The 12,500-nt window shown below is 42.5% G+C and overlaps 1 protein-coding gene across 2 annotated transcripts in view; it reads left to right on the plus strand.

Annotated features, from left to right (window-relative positions):
- scarb2c (scavenger receptor class B, member 2c) overlaps window positions 1–12,500 on the plus strand; it is a 41,504-nt gene that overhangs the window by 16,776 nt on the left and 12,228 nt on the right. For both annotated transcript variants that reach the window (XR_010036574.1, XM_063210690.1), the window contains exon 9: window positions 6,031–6,104. Coding sequence is in view for 1 of the 2 variants with exons in the window: in XM_063210690.1 (XP_063066760.1) it covers window positions 6,031–6,104 (74 nt within the window). In the remaining variant the exon portion in view is untranslated. The remainder of the gene's footprint in view (window positions 1–6,030; window positions 6,105–12,500) is intronic.

A 12,500-nucleotide genomic window follows, 5' to 3' on the forward strand; every position in this document is an offset into this window, starting at 1 on the left:
GCTCCAAACCCAAATGGCATATGATGCAGTATTTCTGAAGGAGGGGCCATCACCAGTGGGTGGGTAGGGTGTGCGCTGACTGTGGAACCAACAAGCCTGGCTCTTTGGTGTAGCGGTCCGAGCCCCAGTTTTGTACCCTAGAACAGTGGTTCTTAACCATTTCTTCTTAAAGCACCCACTTACCTGTGCCCAAGACAAGCCGCGCACCCCCAACCCATACTTCTACACGTGTATAGGCAATACAAAAATATTTAAGTGATTAATGAGACTTTAATCAATATCTTAATGACTTTAAATGGGGACCAAATTAGGTTTTAATCTCTCTCTCTCTACATGTTTTAATTCGGTTTTGATGTGGCCAAATTATAATGTTTCCAATCAGAATTTTGCTCACAACCTCAACACAAACAAAATTCTGCGCACCACCTGGAATCTCTAGCGCACCACTAGGGGTTGCCCGCACCCCAGGTTAAGAACCACTGCCCTAGAAGGTCTGGGTTCGAGTCCTGGTGGAGCGACTCCACTCCTTTTTGCTATTATATTATATTATATTATATTATATTATATTATATTATATTATATTATATTATATTATATTATGTTATATTATATTATATTATGTTATGTTATATTATGTTACATTATATTTAACTATTATATTATATAATATTAAATAATATTATATTGATATGATTATGTAGCAAAGTGAAGGAGTAGAGGGCTTCGAACCTGGATGTGAGGGGCCCTCTGACCAGAACACCACAGAGTCAGGGTTGTTGGCATGGCAATCAAAGCACACCCACAACAACAGTAAACGATAAACAGCAAACACTTACATCTATACTGTCTCTATACTGTACGTAGCATTACATTACAACATTACATCTATGATGATGATAATTTATATTAAAAAACACTTCATGTTTGGCGTGGCCTCCTTTTGAAAAGCTACATCTATGATCTATAATTTATAAAAAGAAATGGAGTCTGCCATTTGGGCCAGCACCCATCCACTTATACAGGCATGTATTGTGTACGTATGTATCTATGACTACTGCCATAGACAAATACAGTATCTACAGTATGGCCACTGTCACAGATCGCCACAGGAGGGCACTGTGGTACCATTTGTAGTCAAATCAACAATGTTCACCTTGTGTGTGCACTGGCTAGATCAGTGATTCCCAACCTATGGGCCGGGGCCCACTGGTGGGCCCTGAAGATATTCCAAGTGAGCCTTGAAATCATTTTCCAAAAATATAATAATCATATATTGGTATGTGTTGTTGTTGATTTATTTGAGTTTTATTCTTAATTGGGTCAGAGGTGGGCCCCGAACATTTTTGACAATTTGGAGTGGGCCCCAAGTTGAAAAAGGTTGGGAACCCCTGGGCTAGATGATATGTGCCTTCCTTGTTTTGATGGAAGGATGCACCAGCAGTTCTCTTCTATGAGGATATTGATACATCTGGGAAGGCTGCATAGGAGATGTATTTCAAAAGATAAGGTCTTGTCTGGACAGAAAAAGAGCAACGTCGTACTTGCCATCAGTAAAACTCTAAAGTCTAAAGTCACTTCTCTGGCACGTCAAATCAGTAAGAATGTACACGCCGCAATCACGATTGGGCCGTTTCATTTTTGGCTTCCAAAGAGCCTATGTTCGAGATGTGCAGTATGTGTGGAGATAAGAGTGAAGTTAAGACTAGACGGTCCCCATGCTGTAGAACAGCCAAACTTCAGAAGACCAAGGCCCACTTTGAAATGTGAAAAAATTCTGGGGCCCACCCAATATAATATAATATAATATAATATAATATAATATAATATAATATAATATAATATAATATAATATAATATAATATAATATAATATAATATAATATAATATAATATAAATCGTTTATCATTTCTATACATGTGTGTGTGGTTTTCTGAAAGGGAAACAAATGATAAAGGATAAAATTACTCCTAAATACTGAATATGAAATTAACGATAAACTAACCAGCATTCAGGCTCAGAGAAATATGCATTAGCCTTGACATAGCCTATGTGAGCTAAAAACGAATGCTGCTTAATAGTTAGGAAATACTGTAGGCCTAGGAAGTGAAAATGGCAATGTTTCCCCTCACAACTGACTGAAAAGTTATTACAGATATACATTACACATAGGCCTACATCAACACCATAAGCATGAAAATACACCATATCATGACGGCAGATAGAAAATATAACACTGTACATCGCGGTTGTAACTCGCGCAAAATAATTTGTGGTAAAATATTACCTCCGAGATTGAAATAATGACATAATGTTTAAACATAGCCTACATCCTGCCAAATAGTACCCCATAACACATAAGAACACCAAATAAGGAAGTATACTCACGTTTCTGGACGTACAAAAGACATAAGATCACTAAACAACATGTGATTATCTAACCAATATTTGAGGATAATTTTTCCAGGACCGTCCTCTGCGGCCCACCTGCTGTACCGCGGCCCATAGTTTGAGAATCACTGCTGTAGAGATAAGCTAAAGGGTTTATGGAGTTGTTTGCTGAAGCTAATTACAGATGTCAGTCGCTTACTACCAGTCATGGTGATACACACACACACACACATACACAGAGTAGAGATAACTTATCTCTGTCCTGTGCCACAGCAACAGGTCCTCCTCACCTAGTTGTGTCACCTAGTCACCAAGAAGCTACCGTAAAGGAGATATCGTCGGCCACGACTGTGGGTCAAACAGCCAGGGCACTGATTGTTGCGACGGAGACCCGGGTGGGATTCCAGCCCGAGGTGGTTTCCCGATCCTCCTGCCCCGTCTCTCTCTCCTGTTACTTACCTGTCTCCTCTAAAACTGTCTTATACAGTAAAAAGTCAAGAAAAGGCCCCCCCCCAAAAACAAAACAAAATGTGTAGATAGCGTCACAGGAAGAGGTGTTCACTTATGTGTTGAAGTTACCGTAAAGGAGATAGTGCAGGTGTTTGGTAGCCTGGCTCTCGCGCAGACCCTTAGTGCTTCGTGCATCTTCGTTACACTTCGTGAGCTCGCACGAAAATCTGTGTGAGAATCCATCTGTGTGAGAACCAGGTTAGGTGTTTGCCGGGAAACACCACGACCACAACAGAACGGAAAAGACGATTTGCAGAAGTGGCTGAGAACGAAAGTGACATTCTTTTAGGAGTGTAGAACGCATAGGCAGAAATTACCAAATTGTAGGGAGTTGGTCCCTTGATGAAAAGAGAAATGGGAGGATGAGGTAGATTTTGAAATCATGGTTCTGACTTGCTCATTCTTAGTTACCACATTTGTAGAGTCGTGCGATCAACTGAAAGGCCCCCTGAACTCTTGTTTGAGTTTGCGCTCTGTGACTTTTGGTTTGACCTTGTGGTTTAAATCTTGAAAACCACTGCAGAGTTGCAACTGCAGTGTTGACAAGAACCGTAAAAGCGGGTCACTCATTCATTACTGTGTTTGTCTAGTCTACTCTGTGTTTGACTCAACTTTCATTGTCATTTCTCCAAGTTGTTTTCACATTCTGATGTAAAATGAAAAAAGGTCGCACCATGCGTAGGTTTCTTTATTACACAGACTAGGGATGCACCGAACCAGATACTGCTCATTGTACTCATACTCGTACTCGTCAAGCACTTGCCGATACCAGGAACGATACTGCTATTACACAAAACAATGCAAAATCTTGAAAAAACTTTCAAAAACTTGAAACCAGCATGGAAAAAAGTGCCGCCTCATACATTTACTAACATGTAAATCTACATGGAAATGGACAATAAAAATATCACAGGTGGAAAAAAACAATGCCATGCATTTATTTTCATTGTATTTTGGTGATAAAAGGTATCGGTATCGGTACTCGGTATCAGCAAGTACACACATTAATGTAGTATCGGTTTTCAAAAAAGTGGTGTCGGTGCATCCCTTACACAGACGCGTTTCGGCGCTCTGCCTTCCTCAGTGTACCTTTTTTCATTTTTCAGTTTTACAATATTTTGGTCAGCACCCTTAACAGAGACTCTTTAAGTATATAGAGATATGCCAACATAATAGGTTTCTGTGGGCACCTAATGTGACCAGGTTCCGGTCTGCATAAAAGGGCGTGTCAACCATGAACATGTCTGTCAACTGAATAGAACAGTCCTTAGGTCTGCCTAGGTCTGCCTAAAGGGGGATTTCCCCCCCTCCCCCTTGCAATAATAGAACCCGGAAACAATGGGCTTTGTTGCTTCATATCGTACAGTGGAGCACTGCAATAGTATTTGAAAAGACTTTGCTTAAGTCATCAGCAGTCAGATGGACTAGCGTAACACTGCTTCTTTACGATTCACCACGTAGCCTAGTGCTGAACCATCAGAGTAACAAAAAATAAAGTGGTGAATCGTATAGAAGCGGTGTTACTTTCAAGGTGTGCAGGCCCTTACAAAACTTTGAAAACACCTCACTACCATAGAACTACACTGCTACAACATTACACAGAGTCTTTAGTAATGCATTATGACCTTTTCATTGTCAACAGCTTATTTATGACAGGGCCCATGTCTCAACAGATTAATTGTTGTAGGATTTCTCCGTATTTGACTTGTTGAACCGGCTGATAAGAGTGGAGTTGACCCGGCTGAGCTGTGTTTAACACGACGGGGAAGGTCAAAGTCCAGCCAAGTCTGTTACGAACTGTGATCCGCTCTGACAACAGGGAAGTCGGTGGAGGGGGTGGGGGTGGGGCTGGGGGCGGGGGTGGTGGGTTGGGCTGCACTGTGCACTTGAATGCCCTAGTTCTTGCAGCCAGACTGAGAAGTTCACATATTTAACATTTAACCCCTTAGCGCGTCTAGCGCGAGTCTATGTTATAACCTTACTGTCATCAAAATTGTAATGGCCATGTCTTAATCTGTTACTTAAGGCGCTCAGTAATGTCATGGCTATGTTGTTATGATGTAGTTGAGCATTTTCAGCGAATAGTGAATAGGCCCGCCGGCGACCCCATCTGCAGTAAGAGGCTACGCCTGATACTGCATGTACGTTGCATTGACCTCAGCGCCTGGATCAACTTTAACGCTGCATTCAGGCTCTTTAGAGGGTTTTTTTATATAAATGTCGGTATGTTAGAGCTGCATGAACACGTTTTAATGCTAGACAAGGGTCTTAGCTGTTAATTGCATCTTAATTCATGTTTGTATGTGTATGTGCTACGGAGGGTGATATGTTTTATTGGCTGTGTGTGTGTGTGTGTGTGTGCGCGTGCGCGTGCGTGCGTGTGTGTGTGTGTGTGTGTGTGTGTGTGCGTGCCTGCCTGCGTGCGTGTGTTTGTGTGCAAATGGTGCTGCATTGTGCTGGGTGACCCATACCACATGCCGGCTGCCTGCCCATGGGGACCAGGGTTCAAATCTGGACTGGTCCATGTTCCAGTCCCTCGCCATCTCTCACTCTCTCTCCCACTCATTTCTCGTCCCATTCTTCACTTTCCTGTTTTTGATTGAGGTAGAAACACCCAAAATATACATGGGTTCACTGTGTTTATCAACACGATGTTGTGAGGAGGCGTCAGACACTGGCAGCCAACCACGTGAGCTAATTTTTTTGACCGACAGCAGTTTCCAACAATCAGAGGTTGAGTTGTGCGCAGCTAGTTTTGTGCAGTCAAGGGAAAACAAAAATGTAGAACCCATGTATACTTATACTCGATTCAAGTAGCACCGCGTATCAAATGCACAGGGGTACACTATGAAATGCACAGGTGTTATATATTTTTTCGTGTTTTTCAAATACCATTCAGCCCCCCACAACAGTTAACAGGTTATATGGCGTCTTTTAAAAAAAAATCATGTCAAGAGAGAAATGTAAATTTAAACAACAATCAATGAAAATGTAAATAAAAATGTGTTTAAAATAACAAAAAAATAGTAATTCGTTTAAAAAAAAATTATAATGCCAAAAACAGTGATTGGATTTTTTTGACCGACATAATCATTTTGGTTGTGTTTTTCCCCCTTGTGTGTCCCCTTATAGCTGACTGGTATTGTGGTGCAAGCTGCAAAGAGGCTGCAGGTCAACGTCATGGTGGAGAAGATTGCCGTCTTCAGGTGAGTCCACTCTCCTCAGTCTCTCTTTCTAGATGCGTCCTGGCATCTCTGTAACAGTAGGGACACATACACGCGAATTTGCGAACTTTGCCATTCATTCCTATGAGAGAGGCGAAGGCAAGCGAAAGCAAGCGAACAGGAGCGAAGCGAAGCGAAATTATTAAAGAAAGTTTAATGTTATGCAAATGAGGAGCAAATCAAATCAACAACATAACTGTTCCATTCCATTTGATTTGCCGCGACGACCTGATGACGGTTGGATTTCGCCTCTCTTCGCTTCGCTCGCTTCGCCTCCTATGTGTCCCTACCGTGAGAGAGTATGTCCGTCCGTCCGTCCGTCCATCGGTCTGTCCGTCTGAAACGCATTCCTTAAATCGGCCAAAACACGATCTTCGCCGCCATTTTTCATGTTACATTGAATTGTATTCATTTACATCAATGAGCAACAAGTGGACACATCTTTGTCCGCCTGTCGGACTTGTTAAACATATTTTTTGTGGTCTGTCATGCCTTTATTTGGTAGGGCAGTGTGATAGGGTGACAGGAAGCGAGTGGGAGAGAGAGCAATCATGGGAGATGATCGGGGAGCGATCTTGGGCTGGAATAGAGCACGGGTACCTGCTGTAACAGTACGGCCAAGGCCCCACTTTCCTCTCTAAGTACATTCAACTCTGAAGTGTTATAAATTTGGTGTTACAAAAAGGGCGAAGTCTTAATGTATTGCTAGCTACTCTGTGCAATGCCATAATCGTATACGAAGTAGTATACTGTAGTTTAGTGACTATACATTTAGTAAAGGTTTTTCAGTGACTAGTACAGCCTTCCACTGGGGGAACATTGTGCATTGTGAGGTTACCATCATAAGACAAAGTGAAAGACGATCTAATTTTGATGCTGTTTGTGCTATCAGATGTAAACAGAGATATAAAACTGTATGTACACACATCTAGTCATCATAGTTTTATTTGTTTATTTGTTTTATCACAGCACATGCTCTCTTGGAGTATCAGAACGACCCAGCTGGTCAAATCTCCAGCTTGATTGGCTTTATCTTCCTCTATCTCCACGTTAGATTACTGGCACCAGGAAAGGGCTGTACGTTTTATTATAAAGACAGACAGACATTCCCCTTTCACCTTTTTAGCCGTGAACTTTTACACCATGTTCCAGAAAAAGTAGCCCATATTGACCTCTGAAACTTGAAGATTTAGGGCTAAGTTCAGTCCAGGCCCCTTGAACACAAGTGCTGTCACTTCCTTCTTCTCTAAATCTATTTCTGTCATAGTTAGCTGTTTTTCTTTCAGGAACTATGCACTGTGACGGAGATCAATATAGTTACTTTTGGAAAATAAATTTGTAGGATATGCATTTTTAAAATCATATCACGTTTAATCTTTTTTTTTCCAAGTCACCGTAATGGTTAAGAGTGTCTGTGTGCCCTTGTGATGTAAACAAAAAGGAAAATTGTTTTTTTCTTTTTTTTAGTATGTTTTTGGGCCTTTTCTTTCCTTTTGTTAGAATATTAAAATGAAGAATGGACAGGAAGTGGGTGGGAGAGAGAGAGATGGGGAGGGAATTGGAAATGACCCAGGCCGGACTCGAACCCGTGTCCCTTTGGGCATGTACAGTTACCCAGTTATAGTTAATGCAAATTACTAGCACACCGCAGCACTGTTGGTTTTCATGATGGGAGTATGCCACCTCACTATACTTGGAATACACATACACATTTTTAGTGATATAAATCTTTTAGATTTGGGAAACATACAAAAAAATGTGCAAAGTGTTGTCATACGTCTGTGAGTAGCTTGTCGCGAGATGCTGTCGCGATAGCATTTCCGCTGTCATTAGCTGGAAAGAGCTGGTCTTACGACGTGCCATAAGGGATGTGCCGCTGTCAGATGTGGGAGCTGTCGTGGTTGTGTAAACATCCCCAAGTACCCACAGGATTCCTCAGAAACGAGCTCAAAATGTTGCAGCGGTTGCAAAATAAGCAGTGTGTGTGTGTGTGTGTGTGTGTGTGTGTGTGTGTGTGTGTGTGTGTGTGTGTGTGTGTGTGTGTGTGTGTGTATGTGTGTTTGTGTGTGTGTGTGTGTGTGTGTGTGTGTGTGTGTGTGTGTGTGTGTGTGTGTGTGTGTGTGTGTGTGTGTGCACGCGGGCCTGTGTGTCAATTTGTCAATTTGTGTGTGAACACCTCATTTCTTGTTCTGTTCTGTTCTTTCACACGCACACACAACTTCACACCTTTTGAAGAGTCGTTTCAAGAGAAATATAGTGGTGTGTTCACACACCCGGGCAGGGAACTTATTAAACGCTGACACACACACACACACACACACACACACACACACACACACACACACACACACACACACACACACACACACACACACACTGTGCTTGAGAGAGAGAGAGAGAGAGAGAGATAGTGAGAGAGAGAGAGAGAGAGTGAGAGAGGAGGAGAGAGTGTGTGCATGTGTGAGTGCGTGCGTGCGTTGGGAGAGTCCCTTTAATTATTACCCAACTGTGTAATCCGCATTTACCAAAACCATAGTCGCTAACTACGTTAGACACGTCGTCATGGTAATTCACACCTGCCATCGCAATGCCAACAATTATGATGTCATGGTGGATGGTTGGCATGCTCCTGGCATGAGGCGCTCCAGCGTGGAGAAGGCCTTTGCCCTCTGCTCTGGTGATGTTGGTTGATGATGGCAGTGGATAATATTATCACTCTGTAGCTGCAGCACGACAGATGACCTGTGTTTGTGCGTGCGTGCGTGTGTGCATGTGTATGTGTGTGTGTGTGTGTGTTTTTCTTCCTCCACAAATGTATATATTTACACAGAAAGCTTTACTGTCTGCTGACCCATTTTCAGGGCTGAGGTGCGTTGACCTTGTCTCGCAGTGTCCTTTGCATGTTTGCTTGGTTATATAAAGAAAGGATATCTGGTATGGCAAATATTATGTAGAGTCCCATTTTAGGTTTGCACAATTATGACCAAAATGATAATCACGATTATTTTGATGAATATCTGTGGGCAGCCTTGGACTGATGGTTGAGGAGGGTTGCAGGTTGGAATCCCACCCTTCCACTCCCTATATCACTCCATGGCTGAAGTGCCCTTGAGCCAGGCCCCTAACCCCACACTGCTTCAGGGACTGTAATTACGGTAATACCATGCACACTTAAGATAACTGTAAGTTACTTTGGATAAAAGTGTAATGTAATTTAATGATGAATATCAATCGTGAAAGAAAACCAAGGGGGCACATAAATAAATGACATAAAAAACACATACAAAAATAATCCTGCTTTTCCTGTAGCCCCGTAGTGCACGCCGTACCATCTGAGGCATGCTGTAATAGTCATTGATAGGTTAATTACCATAGTACTACTCTACTATACTATGACATAACACAGGGCCTGTAGTAATACACTACGACTCAGTCATTGCCATTCTGGTAACAACAAATTTATAACGCTGTGCATTAACGGGTTCATTTAATCAGGACTAAGATCATGATTAGCGATTAATTGTACAGCCACAATTTGCATGAATGATAACCACAAGGTTGCTGTGTTTTTGTGAGACTGTAGGAGTTCTAATTGTAGAGTTGCTGTGCTGTTGTGAGACCTCTGAACTCAGGGCGTCCATGGCACACAGTCCGTCTTCCCGCCCGTTTGCCCGTCAGCCGATTGTAGTTTGATGGCGTGGGCCAGGCGGCGATGACTTTTGAACTATCAAAGTTCTCTGACAGCGCTGCTGCGGCTGCATGGTGAAGATAGATCTAGAAAGCCAATAAGGCACCTGAGCTTGTTTATATCAGAGCAGTTGAGTCCGTCAAGTCGGAGCTGAAGGGAATGAGGCGTGAGTGAGAACTTGTTGATTCCTGTTACGTAATAGGGTGGATATACCCACACCCCCTAAAACTGAATAGGATGATATTGAGTCGTGATAAGCCATGTTGTCTGCAAGTGCGTGTGTCTTTATATGTGTGTGTGTGTGTGTATATGTGTGTGTGTGTGTGTGTGTGTGTGTGTGTGTGTGTGTGTGTGTGTGTGTGTGTGTGTGTGTGTGTGTGTGTGTGTGTGTGTGTGTGTGTGTGTGTGTGTGTGTGTGTGTGTGTGTGTGTGTGCATGACTCTGTGTGTGGGTGTGTGTGTGGGTGTGGGTGTGGGTGTGTGGGTGTGTGTCAGTGTGACTGCCTGCCAGTGCTATGTATTTTCCTGTTTTTCGTTAGTGTGTGAAATAATTGGCCACAGAATGCTTGTTTTGTTTCCCACTAATTCCTTCCTGTTAAGATGGATGTGATAGCGATCTGCCACTGAAGAGTAGCCAAGGGTACATTTATTACGTCGTAAAAACATTCATCGAAGGGTATTTTATTTCATTATATTTTCCCCACTATTTATTCTGACAAGGGTGTCTGCTTGCTTACTATATCTTTCTGTATATTTTAGAAAGGAGGTCACTTGCACTCTAGCCTTTTTGGTGCTCACAATCCAGGACTGTAGACAGTAGAAAACAAGCTGGTCTACTTCAGAAAGACTGGGCCAAGGATGACTGGAGCACACAGCATACATTTGTTTTATTTTGATACAAGCAGGGCTCTCAACTAACACCAGCCAACCAACCAAATGCTGCTGAAATTTCAGTTTGGTAGCCACTAGCCGATTTGACCCATTTGTGAGTGTTTGTTTGGCTAGTAAGATTAACATCTACTAGTCATTGTGGCTGGTGATGAAAAAAGTTAATTTAGAGCCCTGGATGCAAGCATGACTAACGTTTCGACGCAGTGTGTCTTCTTCACTCTGAAGAAGAAGAACTCTGAACAGTTGGCAATATTAAGAAAAACAGGGCCACATCTCATCGACCAGACCCAGGGATGATCGGAGCGCTCATCATACTTTTAAATTTAAACGGATTTCGTTTTGGTGCACAAAGCAACTGACGTCTTCCTCACAATCAGCCTAGACATTTTGATACATTACCAGAATCATTCTGGTTGGCACACACCGTATGTAAACTAGGAAGAGACAGTTAAAACAAAGGTAGGTAAACAGACATGAAGACCAAACAAAGAAATGTTTAGACAGTGAGGAGGATGTTTCTTTCTTTTTAAAGATTTGATTGTCGTCATACTTATTTACACTGGTGCTCAATCTAGTGTCCTCAAACTCTTTAACCTTGAACTAGTTTTCTGTGCCAGCAGTAGAAACACTTGAAAAGTCAGTGACGTTTCAGAACGGTGTTTATCAACCTTTTTTGAACAAACGTCCCCTTGACTTTGCCTGATTATCATCGACTTTCAAATCTCGTTCTGAGATGTTGGTCTGACCAAGAAGATAATGAATTAAGTGTCCCAAACGCCCTGGTTAACCCACCTCAAACGGTCTGCTACTGATCGGGCCCAGAAAAGGCTGTGCCGAAGTTTAAACCAAACATTTTCTTAGTCCCAATAGAACGTCTCTACTTAAACCAAATCACTGCATTGAACAATCCTCTACCCAGGGCCGTTGGAGCTGCTCAAAATGTATTGCTGCCCGTCAAAGTGGGTGGAGTTCCCGAATTCCCGAATCCTGAAGCTCAGAAACAATATTTATATTGCTCTTGCCTGACTAGAAGCAATGCTGAAGGTGTTGCATCACTAGTAGGGCGTGGCCTGGTTACCCTTGACCTCGTCATAATCCTAAAATGCCTCTTTGATCACATCATAAGCCTGCCAATGCCCCCTTATTATTAAAAAATAAAATGGGCTAATGTCCCCCAATAGCAACTAGGCACTCCACATCTCAGCTGTATCCATCTCAACCGATCCATCTAATCCATCTAATTGTACTATGATACACTATTTTAAAAGGACATCCATAATATGAAGTTGCCCTCTGTTGCTTGGCTTCAATTCTTCACTGGGTTTCTCCATGCAAAATTAACTTCTGCAACATTTTTGGGAAAAAAGAGCCACTTGATCTCCCTACTTCTTGTGTGTGTGTGTGTGTGTGTGTGTGTGTGTTTATATGTGTGTGTGCGTGTGTGTGTGTGTGTGTGTGCTCTAGTACTGCATTACACATTATGCTGTTAATGTTACTACAACAAACGGTGACTCCATAACAGCTTGTACTGGCGCGCTACGGACCGGCAGTATCATGTATCATGCTCTACAATGGGATCCGTTTCAGGCGTGTTGGAGGAAGTATCCTAAAGCTAGATTTATGCTTCGCTCGCATAGAATCTGCGTCCGTCCGTTTTCTGTCTATGCGAGTCCACGCCCCCCTCTCAGAGGCTCTGCGCCCGTCGTCTAGCGCCTCGAAAAAATTCTAACTATCCGTCGGACGGACGCGGAGTACGCAGACAAAAAGGCACTATGATTGGTCGTCTCGCTACTTCCTTGT

This window comes from Engraulis encrasicolus, chromosome 11, assembly GCF_034702125.1.
Source record: "Engraulis encrasicolus isolate BLACKSEA-1 chromosome 11, IST_EnEncr_1.0, whole genome shotgun sequence".
Taxonomy (NCBI): domain Eukaryota; kingdom Metazoa; phylum Chordata; class Actinopteri; order Clupeiformes; family Engraulidae; genus Engraulis; species Engraulis encrasicolus.